Source organism: Terrapene carolina, unplaced genomic scaffold (assembly GCF_002925995.2).
Source record: "Terrapene carolina triunguis isolate 2854851 unplaced genomic scaffold, T_m_triunguis-2.0 Scaffold227, whole genome shotgun sequence".
Taxonomy (NCBI): Eukaryota; Metazoa; Chordata; order Testudines; family Emydidae; genus Terrapene; species Terrapene triunguis.
In genome coordinates, this window is record NW_020664578.1 from 4,994,091 (window position 1) to 5,014,514 (window position 20,424).

A 20,424-nucleotide genomic window follows, 5' to 3' on the forward strand; every position below is an offset into this window, starting at 1 on the left:
GTCCATCAGTCTGGGAAAGATGTCAACAGACCAGGGTTACTGGAACAACCTGACAACCCTGCAGAAAATCACTCTGGCCCTCGGGATCCCAGCCAGCGCAACTGTCATGTACATCTTGTACCGCAGGTACAGAGAAAGCCGAGGTATGTCTGCATCACCCCGCGGTGATGACCTTCGGGTGGCCCGGACGCCGTTGTTGTATGGTGACTAACAGCTTGTGTGTTGCATTTAGGCTTGAATTATTCATTACTTGGCCTCCTTCTGCCCCCACCCCATCCCCAGCCCTGCCAAATGTTGGCAGGTGCTCAGAAATAAACCTCTCCCATGCTAATGAGCATATCCGGGGGTGATCCCTGGGGACAGGAGGCCTGTTTCTGAGCAGCTTTGTCTGTTCTGAATTTCCTCTGCACTTTCTAGAATACCATCCCTGCAAGAAACTAAAATCCTTTCACCCTCCTCCTAATTCCTTCCCGGATCCTGCCTGGTGCTTGGGGGAAATGCAAACAGACTTAGCACTGAAAGGTTAAATGTCTCACTGCTCTGGGGCTTTGCAGATTCCCCTTCTCTCCTGTCCTGGAGCTGCTGAACTAGCGGGATTGGCCACCTTCAGGCTGTGGGGAAGATGGCTTTCGGGGGTGGTTGTTAGCCTGTTTAACCTGTCTACTGTGACTTGTGCTCAGAGGAGCGGCTGACGTTCGTAGGAGAGGATGACATTGGAATTGAGATGAAGATCCCCCAGGAGGCTGTGAAATTGATCATCGGACGGCAGGGCGCCAGTATCAAACAGGCAAGTGGACAGCGGTTAGTGAGTCCTGCATCTGTGCCTGGCCCCACCATTGGCTTCAGTGTATTCTTCCCCCCGCCCCTCTCACTCCATCCCGGAGGATCCCAAAGATCTTTGCAAACCCTTTGTATAAGCTGCTGCAGCCAGGTTGGCAACCGGCCCAGCAGCCTGGGGAGGGGAAGATTTGGACACAGATACCAGGGGAGGGCAATACTGCTATAAAATGTGCCACTGGATCTTAATGCCCATCCCTTGGCTTTTAAAGGTCCACCCACTCTAACAGGCTCAAAGGCTGAATCGATGGCATTTCCAAGGGGTCTGAGTTTTAAGGCTGATGCTCAGGCTGCTAAACCATCCCCTCTGCGTGAGAACCTTGCTAGACTTCTGTGTCCCGTGTCTCCGCAGCTGAGGAAGGAGACCGGCGCTCGCATCGATGTGGAAGCGGAGGACTCCGGTGAGGAGCGGGTGCTGCTGATCAGTGGCTTCCCCGTCCAGGTGTGCCGGGCGAAAGCTGCTATTCACCAGATCCTGGTGGACAACGCCCCCGTGTCAGAGCAGTTCTTTGTGCCGCAGAGAGCTGTCGGCAGGATTATCGGTAACTGTCTAGAGACTTAACCGTGCCCCCCACTTCCCATTAGCCACCAGAAGAAATGCAAGGGGCCTGGGCAAAAATGACCCGGGGGCTGGTTTGTAAAGCTGCTCCAGAAGCTGACTGCAGCTGTGGTGAAACACGGCGACTGCTAAATACTGCTTCTGTCTGTTGACCACAGCTTGCTGTTCCTGGGCAGGGGCGCTGGGGAGAAATAGGGAGACGTAGCAGTAAATCTGCATCCAGAGCCCGGGATTAAAGAGTTACCCCCTTCTCCACTCATTGGCTCCTTAGGGTGACAAGAAATCTCCCTGAGCTGCCTCAGTTTATCAAACTGCGGCATCTCAAATCTAAGAACCTTTCTTTTGCACCTTTGATCCTGGTGTACTTTGGAAGCCTGTATTATAAAGCTAGGGTGAATCGCCGGCCACAGGACTGACATCTCTGGGGTGGAACACTGCTTCTGTCCAACGGAGACACTGGGGGGGGAAGGAGACTGTGCCCTGACCAGCTGGAAACTGGCTTGGGCTGTGAGACATCTGGGTTCAAGTCCCTTCTCCTCCACTGACTTCCTGTGTGACCATGTGCCAGTCACTTTGTCTCCGTGCCTCAGTTTCCCCACCTGTACAGTGGCGATAAGAGCCCTGCCGTGCCTCACAGGAGGGCTGTGAGGATAAATACCCTTAAAGGCTGCATGGTGCTTGGCTAGTTCGGTGTTGGGGGCTAGAGATGTATCTAAGGTAACACAGAAATATAGGAAGCCCGGCTGTGGTTGCCTCAATCGGAACTTAGCCAGCAAAATGGGGCTTAGCTCCTTGCCTCTTTCACAAAGCACGAGAGATCAGGCCCTGGAGTTTGCATCACCCCCGAAGGCCGGCCCTGTACCCCAGGTGCGGTGCTGGAGCGCTGGTTACTAGCTAGCTGTACCTGTAGGCTGCAATGAAAAACCCGCGGCCACGAATCTCAGAGCCTGGGTCAGCTGACGCGGGCTCAGGGCTACAGAGCTAAAAACAGCAGGGTGGACGTTGAGGCTTGGGCTGGAACTGGAGGGTTTCAGGACTGGCCGTAAGCCTGAGCCTAAACAGCTGCACTGCTGTTTGTAGCCCCGTAGCACAAGCCTGCGTCATTGGCCCCAGGCTGTGAGACGCGCTGCCGTGAGGCTTTGATTGCAGGGTAGACGTAGGCCAAGCGGGAACCAGCACCTTCCAAAATCGCAGCTGGATCTGTCTAAGTTCTTATGGTGGTGCCCATCGCTGCAGCGTCTGGCCGCCAGCAGCCATTCGTCCTTCGCTAAAATCATCTCCCTGGCGCGGAGCAGCCAAAACCCAAATTTCTGGAGGCGCTTGTGTTCTGGTCACAAAAAAAGACTGGAGTGGGGGAAGTGGGCATTCCCCTCCGAGCCGTTTCTTCGGCTGGGTTCTCTAGTTCCTCTGCTGCTGCTGACGAGCGAGTAACTTACTTCTCGCTGCCCCTCTCAGGCAGGGGTGGCGAGACGGTGCGAGCCATCTGCCGCAGCTCGGGGGCCAGAGTGGTCTGCGAGAAGGAGACGGACAACGCCCTGTGTCTGACCCGGCTCATCAGCCTCTCGGGGACCCGCAAGGAGGTGACGGCTGCCAAGGTGGGTCTGGGGTGACTTGCCCCCTTTAAGAGGGAGTGGGGTCCAGTGCGCCTGGGACTGGTCCGCTGCCTCCTGGTCTGGTTTAAGAAAAGGCAGCTGAGCTGGGAGCTGCTGGCAATGAGCTCTCAGGATGGGCTAGAGGAGGAGAACGCTGCCAAGCTGCAGAAAGGCTTGTGCAGAGACCCCTCGGAAGGAGGGGAAGAACTAGGTTGGAGTGGATGAAAGGGAAACTGAGGCAGGACTTGCCCGTACTGCGAAGCTTGGCCACAGAGGAGTGCCGTGTGTGTGGGTTACCCTGTGACGGGGTCTCCTTCCGCGTGAGCTGGCGGCGCTGAACCAAACACCCTTCTCCCCCTTCCTCTCCCAAAGCAACTGATCCTGGAAAAGCTTTCGGAGGCCGACGCGTTTCGAAAGAAACTGGCCCTGTCGGCGGCGGCCCGGTGCCTGCGCAAACAGCCCTTGGGCGTGAGGAGAGAGGATCCCGGGCAGCAGGGGGAACTGCCGCGCCCCAATGGCGAGGCCCTCTGCCAGCTGGCGAGCCCTCCGCAAGAGGCAGGGGATGGAGGCCGGCTGCTGGCCGCAGAAGCCCTGGACCAACCACAGGAGCTCAGAGCCGAGAGCGAGTCCCCGGAGGAGCCGGTGATGGAGCCCAGCCCGGCAGTGCCCATGTTCGAGGGTGAGTGGAGCGGTTTTCTCCAGGGCTGGCTCAAACAGAGGGTGGGTGGCGTATGGCCACTGGGGGTGCTGCCCTAGCCCTTTGAGGGGCATGGGCTGGCCACTGAGACCTAGGACTCCTGGGTTCTCTTCCTGGCTCTTCGATTGACTCGCTGGTCTCGGAGCAGAGCCCTCCCCGCTCTGTGCCTCGGTTTCCCTGTCTGTTCAGGGGGGGTTAGGTGTCTGCAAAGGGTGCTCTCCTGGAGAAAAGCAGCTGTAAAGAGAGAAGGGCTGGGGCTGCATGTTATGTAGTGTCAGTCTGTGGATTGCCTGGGGCTTGGGTCCCTGGGGCTCGCCCTCTCCCTTGCACACAGCAGCCGTCCTGCCCAGTGGGACCATGTGCCGCTCTATCCGTGTCCTTAGGGCACCAAGACCCTTCCTCACAGGGGCACCTTTACCGTGCTGCCAGGATGGAAGGTATCTTAGCTGGCTGCTCCCACTTTGTTCTCCACACACCTGCTCTGAGCGGGGTTGCGGTGTGCCACTCCTCTCCGGCGAGCTGAGTGGAGACCAGCGGGGTGCCTGCAGATCTACCTGCGAGTCTCTCCTCAAAGCTCCTCGCATGCGGTGAAATGTTGTCTCCCCCCACCCACCCCAAGACCCTTGTCCTTCCGTCTGGATCAGCAGCCCACACTTGGACTCGTACCCTCTGCCTCCCGCTCTGGGTCGCCCTGGGCCTCCCCTTCCCCTCTTGCTCACGGCTGTGTGCCGCTCTCAGTCCCCAGCCCCGACTTCAGCTTCCACGCGGATGAACACCTGGAGGTTTACGTCTCGGCCTCGGAGAACCCCAGCCACTTCTGGATCCAGATCGTCGGCTCCCGCAGCCTGCAGCTCGACAAGCTGACCGGCGAGATGTCCCAGTACTACGGGAGCAGCAGCCAGTCGGTGAGCGTCTGCCGTGGCGTGCCCCGCCCCACGCGATGGCTGGGTAAACCTGCCGCAGCCGAATGGAATGATATGTCCCCCGGCCCGCTAGCCAAAGGGGAGTTAATCCTTCTCTTCCTCCCCTGCTGCTAGAACCTGCATCGCTTCCCGTTCTAGCCCTGAGAACCTGCGTGTGTGTGACTCCCTGCCCCTCCTTCTGTCTCACCAGCCCGAATTCCCCAACGTCCGAGTAGGCGACATCGTGGCTGCCCCGTATGCCGATCACGGCGCCTGGTACCGGGCCCGAGTCCTGGGCACCCTGGAGAACGGCAACTTGGATCTGTATTACGTCGACTTCGGGGATAACGGGGAAGCCCCGCTAGAGGCACTGCGAGCCTTGCGGTACGTGCAGCGGGGAGGGCGGTGAAGAGGGAGAGCGTAGGCTAGGGCTGCGGGGGGTGGAGCAGGACTCCTGGGTCCCATTCCTGCCGCTGATTTGCTGTGGGATTCCGGGGAAGCCTCCTGGCTCGCTCTGCACCTCGGTTTCTGTAAAATGGGGAGAGCCCCTATCTCAAGGGGGTTGAATGGCCGAGCTAACGACTGTCCGGGGTGTGGAACTCCTTGCACGTGAAGGACGAGGATGGGTGCAGTGACGCCACAGGGATCTCGTGCTAACACGTGCAGATCCCTGCTAACCCAGAGAGACGCGGCTTAGCAGGGCAGACCTGACCGATTTCACCAGCTGCGGGGGCCTCCGGGTGCTGGAGTCGTATCGCTGTTCACAATGGTTCCTCCCCTCCCTTTCTGCTAGGAGCGACTTCCTGAGTCTGCCCTTCCAGGCCATCGAGTGCAGCCTTGCTGGGATCGCCCCCGCAGGTGAGTGGCGAAGCCGTGGGCGAGGTGCTCTCGGTTGTGACACATCCCTGCAAGGTAACCAGCTGGGCTGCCAGCGGGGTAGCCTAGCTGGGCTCGGGCAGCGCCCAGGGAGAGGCGGCTCTGGATGGTTGCCAAGTGGCTGGTTGATGCTGAAATCTCCCATTTCCAGACCCGCCTGCACTTAGCGCCGTGGGGTTCTCTCTCTGTGCACCGGGGAGTCAAACCCAGCCTCTGCTACTCAGTCTCTCTCCACAGGGGAGCAGTGGGAAGAGGACGCCCTGGACGAGTTCGATCGCCTCACGTGTTGTGCCGAGTGGAAGCCCCTGCTGGCGAAGATTTCCAGTTACGTCCAGTCTGGGGTCTGTACCTGGCCGCGCATCCAGCTGTACGACACCAGCCACGGACAGGTGAGCGCTGGAGGCCGGGTTGTCTGGCAGGCTGCGGGCTCCCCTTACGAACACAGCGTTTGCTGACAAGGGGTCTGTAGAGCAGCACGTTTCTGCATCTCCACTCCCCTTGGTGCGGCCGCTGGCAGCCAGAGCCTGGCGAGCCCGGAGTGGGCTCGTCTCTGCATCTATTGAGATCAGGATTCAGTCAAACTCCAATCTGTATCATTCCCCAAACCACCAGTACTGCTTCCTGTCTGGCTCCCGCTCCCCTCCCCGAGCGGCACCCCCTTGTGCTGTCATCAGCCTGCAACTCTCTGCCCCTTCCTGTTTCCCCTTCAGAGCCTCGATATAGGGGAGGAGCTGGTCCGGCTGGGTCACGCTCTGCGGTGTCCGCAAGAGGAGGATGGCGCTGCGTGGGACGGCGCCCCCCAGCTGGGGAAGGAGGCCACGGCCGAGGCGTTCCAGAAGATGCTGGTTAGTCAATCACTAGCGCCGTGGAAGTGCTGGGAAGCCATCAGGAGAGGCTGGAGTTTATCCAGAGGCCAGCGTTAGAACAACTGTTGGCGTAGCACGTTTATTTCTGGCTGAAATTTTGATGTCCTCTCCTCTCCGGTCTGTGGCCTCTCTCCAAACCCCCAGGGCTGTGCCATTTTCCATCAGGCTGGGCTCCAAAGGCTGCAAACCCTTCCCGATGGCTGGGGAATTGTGTAAGGAACTAAACGGGGGGGGCCGGAACCACCATTGGCGAGCAGCTCTAATGAGCCCATTCTCAGCCTGTGGGAAAAGGAGCCTGAGGAAATGACGTGTGCCGGGCGGAGGGGAGGGGCTCTAGGTGCCCTCTGCTCTCAGGCTGCCCCGACGCAGGCGGCTGTGGCATCGCGGGCACGCCTGCAGCTGGAGGTGTAGTTTCCAGCTCCAACTGACATGCCCGCGCTAGCTTTGATCAAGATTGCAACATGGCTGCAGCTGCACGGGCCAGCTGCCCGAGTTCGTGCCCAGGGTCTCAGGCGGGATTGCAGTCAAGCAGCCAGTCCGAGTCGCTGCCTGTGCCCGCCGCAGCTCTGCCACTGTTAGGAGCGCATTAGCTTGAGCAAAGCTAGTGCGAGTCCATCTCCCCGAGCCGGGAGTCGCACCTCCAGCTGCGCTAGCGCTAGTTGCAGCTCTATCTGCCGCTGAAGATCTCTGCCTTGGGGCTGGTTTCCTCTCCCCTCGACGGGCCCTGGTCGGTTCTGCGCTGTGGAGGTGTTTGTCCGCGGGCGCAGTAATCGGATTAACGTTGCCTCTCTCTCTTGCTCAGGGGAATGCTGCAGGGACCTCCCTCGAGAGCCTCCTGTCAGAGACCTGCGTCAGCCTTTCAGGTACGCCGCTGTGATCAGCTGAAGCAACCTGCCCTTCCTGGGGGCGGCTGCTCCAACCGAATCCATCTGCCTTAGGGTTGGATCTTGCTGCCCATCACTGTAGTGTCTGGGCGTCTTCCACATCACATCAATAGCTAAGCCTCTGGCTCTTCTCCATGTGCCTCCTCTCCCCCACCCCCAAGATACCAGAGGGAGCAAAAGAACTGGGAATTAAGGCTTTTTCTCCTTTGTCTGAGACCTGATTCTCCACCTCTATCACATGAATGGGGCAAAAAAATTGAACCTCTCTTTACTCTAGGGAAAAACAGAACCGACCGTTTCAGGCCCGGCACTTACATTTTGTTTCAAGGATTTTTCAGGAAATTCAGCATGAATTGGACTATATTTACGTAGTTCCTTTTAAAATACACTTCCGTGGGTGTGGATGGGAGAGGTATTTACTAATTCCTCTGCAGTTCGTAGCCCTAAGAGAACACTGTGCCAGATGCATGCGAATTAAAAACTGGCTGGTCAACTTTACAGGCAGTGTGACCTAGTGGGTAGGGCACTGGATGACGACCTAGGAATCTAGATTCTATTCCTGGCTCTGCCACTGATCTGCTCTGTAGCCTTGGGCAATTCACTTCTGTGCCTGAGTTTCCCTTCCCTCTCCCGCCTTTGTCTACTCCGATTGTGAGCGACTGTCTCATGTCTGTGCAGCACCTAGCTCGATAGAACCCTGATCTCAGCTGTGGCCTCAAGGTGCTGCTGTAATACATGTAATAACTGCCCCCAAGCTGCCTGAAAGGCAAAAAGAAAATGGGGTAATGAAAATTGAGATTTTTTGCAAATCCTTCCAGTGTTTAATAACTGGTGCTAATTCCCGTATTCCAAGCGCTGGATGGAGAGGGCTGTTTAAAGCTCCACTGCTCCTAGCACAAGAGAAGGAACATACTGTAGGGCTAATCCTGCCGATGGATGGGAACCAAAACGAGGCTTCCCTCTCTGTTGTCTGGGATCTAGTGAGAAGGCTGGGAATGTCGTTTCAGTCGGACTTGACTCTTTGAAAGCGGCTGTGTGCGTAAGACTGAGCATGACAAGTTATGGAGGGGATGGGATGATGACTGCCTATCCACGATTCTTATTCGCAAATATCTCCAGTGTGGGACCCTGGGTGGGGAGGGCTCTGAGTTACTACAGAGAACTTGTTCCCAGGTGTCTGGCTGGTGGGTCTTGCCCACATGCCATATTTGGGGCGTGAAGGAATTTTCCCCCAGGTCAGACTGGAAAATCCCCCAGGGTCTCTGTGTCTTCCTCTGCAGCATGGGGCACGGGTCACTTGCTGGTTTGGATGAACATTCGGAAAATAGCCTCCATCCTCACGAGATACAAAGTGTATCCCTCCAACGCTTTGCAGGGGTTAAATAATCCGTTAGGCAAAGGAAAAAACTTACTTCCAGCTGTGATGGGGAGGAGAGTTGGGGCAGAAAGGTTCAAGAAACCCCCTCTAGGGTTGGACCAGGTGGTGAGGAGGCCAGGAGGAGATAAGTGGGGAAAGGTGAAGAGCAGAAATAGAGGGGAGGCTGTTTCAGACTGCGGTAGCTGCGGAGGAGAAGGTTCTTGCGCCAGCAGTGGCCAGGTGGCACAATGGGACAGAAAAGAGACCAGGGGCGGTGGGGGGGAGTTTGTGTCCATGTGCTGAAGACACAGAGGAGAGAGCGCGGCCCAGCCCCCCATGTAATATGTGCCTTTGGCTTGGTAGATGACTCCATTGAGCAGCTCCGAAGTGACACCGAGCCCACAGAACCACCCTCCCAGAAGACTGTCATGCCCTCACTCTGGTCCCTACGGATCTCGGCTCCCTCCTGCCCTCTGGGGGACGCCGAGGCTCTCGCCTTGCCAGCTGGCGGTGAGAAGCAGAATGGCTCAGGGGGCTGCAGCAGCGAGGGGGCATCAGAGGCTGGGGGGTCTCTGCGGGCCACCGGGAGCCATGCAGCAGATGCCACGTGGACATCCAGTCCTGCTGATTGCACGCATCCCGCAGCCTGCTCGGGAGAGGCCTCTCCCATCTCCCTCTCAAGCAAAGGCTCCAGCACCTCAAACGCCAGCTTCCCTACCACCCTGGCCTCTGGGGACAGCAGCTGCTACTCCCCCCGGGGCTACTTCTATTACCTCTCCACTTCAGAAGAGTGGTCCAACTCCTCAGTCTTCTGCAGCGGCTCGGGCTCTGCCGGCGATTCCCTCCAAAGCCCCGTCCTCATCAGCTCCTCTGACAGCGAGGGAGAGGAGGAGGAGGAGGAAGGGGGACTGAGGGCCTGGAGGAGAGGTACAGAGGGCACCATGGATGGGTAGCCTGGGCACCGCACTGTGGTCTGGGGTGTCAGAAGCACAAGGAGTACAGATTGCTGCTGCACTGGCAGCCCTGAGATGCAGGAGTGTCCCATGCGCTCTCCCTGCTTGCAAGGGGGCAGCCGCAACCCATGGCTGCTGCTCCATTTGCCGCCTTGCTATCGTTTGGCTTGGAGTGGCCGCTACTGGCGATCTCCACCAGCTGGCAACATCTGCTCCTCCCCCGAGGGACAGCCCCTGGCGAGAGCCTCAATCCTTAGCAATGCCTCTTAACTTTCAGTGCGGAGCGGGCCCCGGGCAAGTGCTCAGTGCCGCGTCGGGCGCGCCTGCATCGCTCTCGTCCCTCCTGGTTTAAATCCGGAGCAGCCCCCTGCTGGTGACGGGTTCTCTGGCTTGAGCCGGGTGTAATTGAGATCTGAACCTGCCCACTGTTTGTTGCTGCAGCCCGGATCACCCGCTCTGCAGAGCCAGGCGAAGGGGGCGTGAAATGGATGCACAGGGGCTCTTGGTGTCAGCTGCGGCACGACTCTTGTTTCTCAGTGCACGGGGGCGCACAAGTGGGGAGAGCTGGGCCTTCCTTGCACCAGGGAGCAGCTAGACACTGGCTAGGGCTCTTCCTGAGCAGAGCAGGTCGTCTCTCTGCGGCCTGTCCCCAGAGAAGGGGGCCCAGACTCCCGGCTGCACGGTGATGTGGCTCTTGGTGGCAGGCCAGCGCCGGGGAGCCCTGATGCTGCACCTGTTCTACCCACTGCCTCTCCTCTTCTGTGCAGAAGCCGCGTCTATGTCTGGAAGCGGCGACGACGTTCTTCTGGTCGAAGACGATTCGCTGTGACCCCTTCCCCGAGCGGCAGCGAGCCGGAGGCGTCGCAGAGGAGGGTGCGTAAGTTTCAGTCTATTTGGGGTGGTCCTGGGCCCCCGGCTGTCCCCGAGATCCTGCTTTCAGGGCAGAGGAAGGGCCCAGCGAACGCCCTCTTGTACATGTGGCGGGGGGAGGTCTCGTCTGCACTGCCATGCTTTGCGTTTGCCAGCATGGCTGCCCCGAGAGCGAGAGGGCGCTGCTCAATAGTGACCCCTGTGGGCAGGTTAAGGAGTGGCACTAGCTACTTGCAGAGGCTGTCATACACCCACTCCGGGCTGCTAGTTTAAGCAAGCAGCTGCATCTCCCTGCACCACTCAGTGCCTCTGCTTTCTTGCCTTCCCTTTGGTCCCTAGGAGGTTGGTGCCTGGATTGAGACGACCATGAGGACTCCTCGACGGGGGTGGGGGAATAAAATACTGCGGGAAAGTGGAAGGAGAGACCACAATCATTGGAGACCCACCCCCTTCCCCGGGTCCAGAAACAACGGGTTTGCATCGTAACCTCGTCCTCGTCTGTGAGCATGTGTGTTTGGGGCAGGGGCTGCACCACGTCAAGTGCACGTTGCTGGCTCCCTGCAGCAGGGACCGGATGTCGGCTGTTGTGTGACACCCCCCCCTTCTTCGGGGCTCTCTGGGATGTGGGGGGCTGGGATGGGGAGTGGGTGTTTTCATTGCATTGGGAGGGTGCTGATCCTAGAGATTCTGGAGCTAACGGCCAGCGTCTGTCGAGCCAGACGCCAGGGTTCCGGTTGTGCGGTTCTGTGGCGCTCCCAAGGGATCACGGTCTGCGGAATACAGGTATTCCGGGGGTAGCCGTCCTGCAGTCCCCGTCTATCCCCAGTTGACAGCTGCTGGGCTGTCCTGGTGTAAATCCAGAGTAACGGCACTGACTGCATTTGGGTGGCTCTATAGCCGCTGGTGTAAGTGAGAGCAGGATCAAGCCCCCTGGTCCCCACTTCCTTCTGAACAGCTGAGTCCCTCCTTCCCCTGACTGGTGAGAGGTCCCCACTCACTCTCCTGCAGGCCATTCGGCTGGGTTGCGCTTGCTCTGTCGTGAGTCAAGGCTGACATCGGTTTTGGTTTAAATCTCGGCGCAAGGCGCCTGCACCAAAGACTCCGCTCTGCCGTCCTTCCCGCTGCAGGGGCGAGGGAGACACTGGCACTCTGGTGACGTGACTGGATGAGTTTTTTCTGCTGCAGAAACGGGGCCGGAGGACGGTTGTGACGCCCCCTCCCAATGTCACCCCCAGCTTTGACAGCACTTGCTTTACTAAAATAAAAAGTTATGTTTAAAAAGAAGAGAGAATCCTCTTAGGCTGCAAACGTTGGAGCTGCGTTTTCGTTTCAATAAACGCAGACCGAGCTGGTCCCTTTTTTGTTTTTTTGTGGCTGGGTCTGCTTCATGCAGAACTGCCCCAGCATCTCGCATTAGTAGAGCGTTCGAAAGGGGGCAGTTTCTGTAGCACTCTGCATGGACTTACTGCTCTTCCCCTTGGCGATGACGGGAGCTGAGTTAGGCCAGCACTGTGGGCTTTTGCAGATCTCTGCCTCTTACTGTCTCCGTTGCTGCGTAAAGGAGAAGTCTGGGCAAAGTGCGTTTAGCCTGCTGACCGCGGGAGAGTACCTAGCTGGCTCCTGTCTGTGGGAATTGGCCAAAGCTTTATGCCTCTAGCCAGGCGGCTTTGGAGGTCTGTCGCTGCACGTCGGCGGAGGCTGCCCTGTTGTGAAGATGGGCATTTTCTGCTAGCTGGTGGTTGCAGTCTTTCAGCTGGGTGTGTTTTCACTCCAGCCCCGTTTTTGGGGGTGGGCATGGGGAGATCAAATAAGGTTTGGGAGAGCAGTGTGCCTCAGCCGTTGGTTTCTTTATTAAATAAAAGTTCTGTTGAGAGTTTTTTCTTGTGAGTCAGCCAAGTCCTTGGGGTGCGTGGGGGGCTTAGAGCTGGGCTGCAGGCTGCCAGGGGTCTGTTGTCCACTTTACCTCTCACTCTGAGACCCTGTTCGTCCAATTCCTCCTTGTGCCTCTTGCACCATGCTGTAGAATGGGGCTGATGATGCATAATTAGTGGGTCAGGGACTTTGCCGTTCGTGGGGGTCAAGCTCCGGGTTAGGCAGCGCCAAGTGCAAATTGAGGCCCCTGGGGGATGCTGGCTGGAGGTGCCCAGCTTGGGGAGGAAAGGCTGGCTGGGGGGGAGGGGCCTGCCGACCCTAACCCATCACTACCTCCCCCATATAGCCAGAGCGAGTCCACTCCCCTCCCACAGGCCTCGCTGGGCTCATCCCCTCACCCCTGTAGCCAGGAAATAAGGCTTGTTCCAGTTCTCCCAAACAGCTCCGGGGCTCTGCTCCGCAGGGTCCCTGGAATTTTTTAAGGGAGTGGGTGCAGGTTTTTTAAAGCGATCGCGGGCCAGACTGAGAAATGGCGCCGAACGTAGGGCCTCGCTTCCCTCGGCCAGCTCTCTCCCTGAGCGGCAGGAGCCTTGGGTGGACGATGCTATAACCAGCCCGTAGCTGCCTGCCGGCAGCCTGTCCTGCAGAAGTCCCCCAGGCTAGGGCTTTAAACTGGGAGTGGCACAAGGGCATGGAGATTAGGTGGTGAGTTTTGGGTGCCTGAGGCAAGGGGTAGTGGGGTCACGTCCCCTTTCTATTGCTGGGAGCTCCCACGCTGTGAAATCATTTGGGGCCTCAGTCCAGGTCACAAGGCCAAGCACTGATTGCACAGGGGGACTCTGTTCAGCTCTGGAGCTGATCCTGCCAAGTCAGGCTGGAGGCATACAGTGGGGAGTTGGTCAGGGCCTCAGGAACAGCTGTTGACCTCAAGTGAGAGTCGGAAGCTGCAAGGTTGAGTCTCTTTCCTCCCTGCCCCCAGTGCATTCTGCAGTGAGTGTCAAAGCCCTTCCCCCAACCAGACACCACACCTGTGCTTTCACGCCCGTTTAATGATGCTCAGTGGGGACACGCTCAGTTACACACATCAACTCAAAGCCTCTGCCCGAGCCTGCCAGTTCCAGGCCCAAGTTAAGTGGGCGCTAAGCCGTCCCCCACGCATCCCATCCTGTCTTTGCAGAATGCCCGGCTTCGGGAACTCTCATTCCAGCTCCGGGCAGCAGTCTCGCTCCAGCGGGTAAACCATGAAGATGACGTCCTGCCAGGGCGGCAGCGAGGGATGATCTGGTCTGACAACCTCAAAGCCCAAGTAGCTGAATGCTCGCAACAGGGCTCCTGTGGGACAGAAGAGGAAGGGTCACCATTATTAAAACCAGCAGTTCTGACCTCCACTTGGGATCCTTAACCCCAATGCTCGTGTTCCTTTAGAGATACGAGACACTGACACTACAGTGGGATGAGGGCAGAAAGGATGGGGCGCTACAGGAAGTAGTTCTAATGCATAAAGTCGGGCAGTCAACTTCCATTGCAAAGCCCTGGCTGCGTGTTTGAAGTCAGATCTGGGCCTTAGTCTTTTAATTGCAAAAGTCAAATAGCTTCTCTTACCTACAAATATTGTAGTGATGGCTCAAAATACTGCAGTCTCTATTCTAACAGAGTACTGCAAAATAGTGTACTTTGTTTTAAAGTGCGGGTTCCCACTGGACATGCACCGTCTGTTCTTACATACAGAAAAGTCAGGAGAAATATGGCTCCTTCGACTGCTGGTCTCTGTGCATTCCACATTCAGGGTAAATAATAGCCATTACTGGACAAGCTGTATGCTGGGCAGAGAGCAGCCTCTGCTCCCGTTAACAGAAGCCACTAAGCCATGGGTTCTCAAACTGGGGGTCAGGACCCCTCAGGGGGTCACGAGGTGATTACATGGGGGGTCGCGAGCTGTCAATCTCCACCCCAAACCCTGCTTTGCCTCCAGCATTTATAATGGTGTTAAATATATAAAAAAGTGTTTTTAATTTATAAGGGGAGGTTGCACTCAGAGGCTTGCTATGGGAAAGGGGTCACCAGTACAAAAGTTTGAGAGCCACTGCACTAAGCTAGCAAGAAAAGAAAAGCTTCCAGTGGAAACTTTCACTGTACATGAAGTATCAAAAACATGGCACAAGCAACTTGCATTTCTCTGTACGTGGAAGGCGATCACTCTCCGTGTCTGGGTTCGCCAGCCCGGAGGGCCCCTTACCGCGATCGCTGCGAGCCGGCTGGAAGTTCACAAACACGAGGTTCACGGCGGTCTGTTCCTCCACGTATTCCAGCGTCGCAGTCAGGCTAGAAAGGAACACACCCCTGTGTTGGAACAAGCTGAGAAATAGCCCCTGGGGGGAGTTTCAAAGGAGTGAGGTGCTCAACTCCCCTTAAAATCCAGGGGGAGTTGGGGAGGCTGTGAAAATTCTAGCCCCTCGCTATGGATTCGATTGATACGGGATGGGCTGGTCTAGTTCTGTAGGACTGTGATTTGGTGGCACTTGGGAATTAAAACACAACCACACGCAGCAGCTGTATAAAACCCAGTTTGGTCAGCTGGAAAGAGACAAACATCAGAGGAGTTTCAAGCTTCTACGACATTTCCAAGACTGAAGAGGACCAAGGAGTTGGATTCATTTAAGGGGGGCTCATTTAGAAGCTGGCACAACTGTTATGGCTGAGAAGAGCTGCATAAAGTTACCTGGGTCACTCAGCCAGCCCTTCCCCTGGCTTAGGCAGCTTGAAGGCACAGCCCCAGTGAGCACACAATGGGGAGTGGAGGGTCAGCAGTAATTATCTATGATCTTGGACACTTACCAGCCACCTAATGTCACAAGGTGGGGGTGATTTACAGCTGCAGCAAGACGGTCAAGGGATAACTATAACGTGGTTCAGGAGACATAGGCCCCGGGATCCTGGATGTCTTAAACAACCCAGCGCTTAGAAAGAAAGGACCCCTAGATGGAATAAAGGACCAGCCAGCAGCATGCACCAGAGGGGCTAACCCTGCGCTGCCCTGAGGGCAGCACTGAATGCTTTCAGGCTCTTCGGTGGGTTTGCAGATGAAACTGGAGTTACCCTAGATCGCAAGTGTCTCGGGGAAGCAGGGTCCAAAGCAGGAGGGTGATGGTTGGGGCTGCTTTTCCCCGTGGCCTCCAGACAAAGGAAGTGGGAAATCCCCTCTCTCATCCTGGGCCAGGCTCCTGACCTTTCGCGGTTGTTTTGATCCAGGGCGCCGCGGGGCGTGTCCAGGAAAAGCTTGCCGTCGGTCAGGAGTCCGTGCCAGTGAGCGGTGCTGTGGGGACCGAGTTGGAAATGGAAGTCCAGCTGGACAGGGAGACCAGGGAGCAGAAGGTCGCCAGCAAACACTGTCAGGTTCCCAGCCTGCAAGGAAGCAGCGAAGCCCCCGTTACCAGGCGCGCTGACTGGCTGAGAGCCAACACCTGTTAACGCTGGGGTCTGCCAAGGGGATCTAGCTCTACACCCAGATCCTACTGAATGGGAACTCCCAGCCCGAAACCCTGCCCATGTGCTCCAGGCGCCGGGGAGCCTAGACTAGGATCTAACCGAGAAGCCCTGGGATTTACAGGCAGGAAGCCAGCATCACACAAGGCAACTTCCTCCCTGCACTATTTCCCACCTGAAGAATCTGAAACCATTTCTTGTTCACAGGGCAAACGTTAATGATTGCTGCCCCTCCAGTTCCCCTGGGCCCATCACCCTCCTCTCTAGGCACAAACGGGCCACCCCAATCCTTCTCTGAAGACGTCCACACAGTGTGCCGCGGCGGTCAAAAAAGCAAACAGGATGTTAGGAATCATTCAAAGAGGGATAGAGAATAAGACAGAAAATATCTTATTGCCCTTATATAAATCCATGGTACGCCCACATCTTGAATTCTGTGTACAGATGTGGTCGCCCCATCTCAGAAAAGATATACTGCCATTAGAAAAGGTTCAGAGAAGGGCAACTAAAATGATTAGGGGTTTGGAACGGGTCCCATATGAGGAGAGATTAAAGAGGCTAGGACTTTTCAGCTTGGAAAAGAGGAGACTAAGGGAGGATATGATAGAGGTATATAAAATCATGAGTGGTGTGGAGAAAGTGAATAAGGAAAAGTTACTTACTTGTTCCCATAATATAAGAACTAGGGGCCACCAAATAAAATTAATGGGCAGCAGGTTTAAAACAAATAAAAGGAAGTTCTTCTTCACACAGTGCACAGTCAACCTGTGGAACTCCTTGCCTGAGGAGGTTGTGAAAGCTAGGACTATAACAAGGTTTAAAAGAGAACTGGATAAATTCATGGAGGTTAAGTCCGTTAATGGCTATTAGCCAGGATGGGTAAGGAATGGTGTCCCTAGCCTCTGTTTGTCAGAGGGTGGAGACGGATGGCAGGAGAGAGATCACTTGATCACCTGTTAGATTCACTCCCTCTGGGGCACCTGGCATTGGCCACTGTCGGTAGACAGGATACCGGGCTGGATGGACCTTTGGTCTGACCCAGTCTGGCCGTTCTTATGTTCTCATCTCCTTAGACACAATCAGTAGATACGGAACGATCCCCTGGATGCACCCTGGACTCAGCCAGGCGGCCGGAGGTTTCCTACCTTGTACAACTCTTTCAGCTCGCCCTGGTTAGCCCCTCTGCTGGCCGGGCCACCTCCCAAGAACTCAGGAACATTGGAGGCAGTAGCGAGGTCTGAGGGTCAGGCTCTCGTGCTCAGTCATGGTGATACTGGGAGGACCAGAGAACAAGAGAGAGAAGGACAGCAGGGATGAAATCCTGGCCCATTTGCAAGTCAAGGAGAGTTTTGGCCTTGACTTCAATGGGGCCAAGATTTCATCCCAGGTCTGTAACAAATTGCTCCTACGAGGGAACATCCATTGTAAATGCCTCAGCTCCTGATCCCTTATCATGCCAAACAGTCTTTTACTCTGTAAATTAGCCGCAGTGAAGGCAGATGCTACCACCCGCATTGTTACAGGCATCAGACTCTGGCACCAAGTATGCGGCCTGCTTTAAAGGACATTTGACTGATTGGTGTTGCCTCGGAGAGCCGTAGGCCCTGAGGAATCAAATCAACGCAGCTGGAGAAGGTATTTTGATGCTAAATACTGTAAATGATTCCCAGCTTGACTTGACCTGCAGGAAACAGCCCAGAGGGGCCAATCTTTTCCACAAGGCCAGTTTAACGGGTGGACAGACTGTCCTGTTCATTGCCTTTCTGTTGGGAACTAACTCTGGCTCGCAGTTCGGAGCTTTATTAACAAATGCAAAACACCCCCGTTAAGAGTAAAATCTGTGACTACTGAATAGTATGTCGTGTGTGTGTGGAGGGGTGTTTCTCCCTCCCCACTTCAACTATATACAGAGACATTTGGGGGGACTGATTTCAGAAGATGCTGAGCCCCCCTCCTTCTGAAAACCAGGCCTTTCTAAGGGGTCTGAAGTTGGGCTCCTAAAATCACCAGTTGCTTTTGAAAACCCAATGGTTGATTTGTGGTGTGGACACGCACCGGGACCCAGTTGTGCTAGGGGCTGTACAAATACAGAACAAAAGACCGTCCCTGCCCCACAGAGCTTATAGTGCAGTAAAATCTTGGCCTTAAGACCTCAGATATACACCCCCTGTTGGTTTTTTGAAGGATGAATCATTCTCAAAGCTCCAAAGACAACGATCAACAAGTTACAGGCTGGCCCCCGGCTCTGGAAAATGGGGACTTCTCCCCTTTCCAGACATTTTTACCAACATAAGCCCCTTTGGGTTTGATTTTTTTCCCCCCAGTGCCGAAAAGAAGGAAAGCGACAGTCCCCTGTTAATCTTCGATAGAGGGGGTGGAAAAAGCCACTCACCTCCCGTGGGAAGGCACCATCCTCCGCCTGTAGATGAGGCGATAGCGATAGTAGTAATAGTAATACGCAAAGGGGGAGCAGATGGGGTATAAGTAGTTCCGTTTCCTCCCTCTCTCAGTATAAGAAAGGGAAAACAGATAGGTGTGGTCCCGGAGCAGCGACGTTTCTTCAGGCAGTGCCTACCCGTGGCAAAGTGAGCCCCTGAGCCCCAGGGCCCCAGTTCAAGTAGCCAGGTGCTTTATGACCCAGCCATTGTGACATTCCCCCATGGGGAGGGCATCATTGTGACATGCCCAGCCAGGCCACCCACCCCAGGGCCACACCTAGGTTATTCCCTCCTGGGCATAAGTGTGGGATGTTGCTAGCGTATGGCCAGCCTTCTAATACCCTGATCTAAGGGGGACAGAGCTGTAGTTTGGGGGGGAGTGTCCCTCAGTCCCTGGCTTCCATCATGTTCCCTCTTAATCCCCCAAACTGCAGGGTCCATATTGATTTAAACAATGGAGATTATGATGGTTGGGGGCCTCTCTAAACCCTGGCTCCCACTGTGGGGTCTCTGTGTAGCCCCCACCCTGCTAGGCCTTTTCTCTCTGCAGCACTGTGCCAACAGGGCACATCCCCTCGGGTTTGGGGAGTCAAAGACTCAGATAGTGTGAGGCCAGATGGGACCACCAGCTCATCCAATCTGACCACCCGGCTCGCACAGGCCCCACACACTAAACCCAACGCCCCAAATGAGACCAAAGTATATCAGTCCACGAGAGCCTACACTGGTCTCTGCCACCAGTGCCCGAGGCCCCCGCCATGGCAGGGAATTGATGCTGTGAGAAATACCCAGATCATCCCAGCAAGTGATAATCCCAAACCAGAGAGAACGGCGAAAACCCACCCCACTCCCGCCAAGCTCCCTACCCATCTGAGCTGGGAGGCAAATTCCTTCCTGGCCCCACCTCTGGTGATCAGTTAGGCCCTGAGCGTGTGAGCAAGAAGCGCCAGCCAGGCACCTATGAGAGATGCTTGGTGCCCCCTCAGAGCACAGCCCATCTCCAGCCGTGGCCATCCCTGATGCTTAAGAGGAAGGAGATTAAAACAACCCAACCAACCCTCAGAATACACGGGGGCAGCAAATCCCTTCCTGACCCCTGCTGGTGGCCAGCTGAAACCCTGAAGCATGAGCTCTAGAAACATAGGCGATAAACCGGAAGTGAGCCCCAGGGCTGCTGAGCCCTGCCTCCCCCACCACCACAAGCAACCCCATTATACAATTGCACTCATATATTTGTCCAGGGGGCCTCTAGCAATTGGGGTGATCCCCCTTTTGAACATGCAAATGGGGATGCCTGAGAATAAGTGGCCACAGTTCAGTGATTGGGGCGGTGGGCACAGACATGAGCACAGGGGCCATGGGAATTTCTGTGATCATGGCCATGGCCATGAGGGCTCCTGGGAATTAGGTGGCAGTCCCATGACCATAGGCACAGGGGCTCCTGGGAATTGCCCCCCACACCTACTAGGCACCCTTCCAATGCTTGGAACCCCACTGATGCTTTGGGGGGCACAAAGCATGGACAGTGGGTGGGTCCCAAAGGGGGGAAAGCATGGGGATCCCTGAGAATGAGTTGGTGGGTCCTTGAAGGGCACTGGGAGAGAGTTGGGGAGAGCAGCGGGAAGGAGACTCGGAGGAAGTAAGGCAGTGGTGGGGAGAAGAGGTTCTTGAGGGGACCAGCAAGGGAAGGGTTCCCTTAGAGGAGCAGGGATTTCGGGGAGGGAGTCTCTAGCTAAGATGGGGATGGGGAATGAGGCCAGGAAAGTAGGGGTAGAATGGGGATATTAGGGGATGGGGGGTCCCTGTGGGAGGCAGGGGAGTGTGGTTATAGTGGGGGGTTAGGAGGATGGGGTTCCCTGGAGGCACAGAGTTGGAGGTACAGTGGGGGTTAAGGGGTCCCTGGGGGAGCAGGGAAATGGATTACAGTGGGAGGTTAGGGGATGGAGGTTCCTAGGGGGCAGGGAAGTGGAGGTACAATGTGTTAGGAGGATGAGGGTCCCTGTGGGAGCAGGCAGGCAGGCGTATAGCAGGAGTGGGGTGGGGATCCCTGAGGGGAGCAGGCAGGCGGGGGTACGGTGGGGGTTAGGGGGTTCCTGGTGTACAGGGGGTGGGAGTACAACAGAAGGGGAAGGGGATCCCTGAGGGTAGCAGAAAGGTGGGGGTACAGTGAGGGTTAGGGGATGGGAGGTTCCTGGTGGGGTGGGGGATTCCTGAGGGGGAGTTCAATGGGGGAGGGGG

The 20,424-nt window shown here is 56.3% G+C and overlaps 3 protein-coding genes across 3 annotated transcripts in view; 2 read left to right on the top strand and 1 right to left on the bottom strand.

Moving 5' to 3' along the window:
- TDRKH (tudor and KH domain containing) lies at positions 1-10,382 on the top strand. The gene is made up of 12 exons (XM_024212726.3): positions 1-143; positions 681-787; positions 1,190-1,379; positions 2,852-2,991; positions 3,361-3,667; positions 4,424-4,590; positions 4,799-4,971; positions 5,381-5,445; positions 5,701-5,852; positions 6,174-6,308; positions 7,132-7,192; positions 8,934-10,382. The coding sequence occupies exons 1-12, from the start codon at positions 20-22 to the stop codon at positions 9,521-9,523; spliced, it is 2,211 nt and encodes a 736-aa protein (XP_024068494.1). The 5' UTR covers positions 1-19; the 3' UTR covers positions 9,524-10,382.
- A 3,081-nt stretch (positions 10,383-13,463) lies between these two features.
- Positions 13,464-18,401, bottom strand: OAZ3 (ornithine decarboxylase antizyme 3). Its single transcript, XM_026656329.1, is given in 7 exon segments — positions 13,464-13,597; positions 14,502-14,587; positions 15,492-15,667; positions 16,894-16,959; positions 16,961-17,021; positions 18,141-18,340; positions 18,342-18,401. Coding segments are annotated over 7 exon segments (783 nt in total).
- A 1,353-nt stretch (positions 18,402-19,754) lies between these two features.
- MRPL9 (mitochondrial ribosomal protein L9) overlaps positions 19,755-20,424 on the top strand; it is a 6,934-nt gene continuing 6,264 nt past the window's right edge. Inside the window, exon 1 of the mRNA XM_029912468.1 lies at positions 19,755-19,825. Coding sequence (XP_029768328.1) covers positions 19,755-19,825 — 71 coding nt within the window. The remainder of the gene's footprint in view (positions 19,826-20,424) is intronic.

Excerpts from the sequence above, each read along its gene's own strand:
- TDRKH (XM_024212726.3), top strand. The coding sequence starts at position 20 with ATGTCAACAGACCAGGGTTACTGGAACAACCTGACAACCCTGCAGAAA. Across the intron at positions 144-680 it reads CAGGTACAGAGAAAGCCGAG|AGGAGCGGCTGACGTTCGTA; the intron begins GTATGTCTGCAT and ends ACTTGTGCTCAG. Across the intron at positions 5,446-5,700 it reads TGCTGGGATCGCCCCCGCAG|GGGAGCAGTGGGAAGAGGAC; the intron begins GTGAGTGGCGAA and ends CTCTCTCCACAG.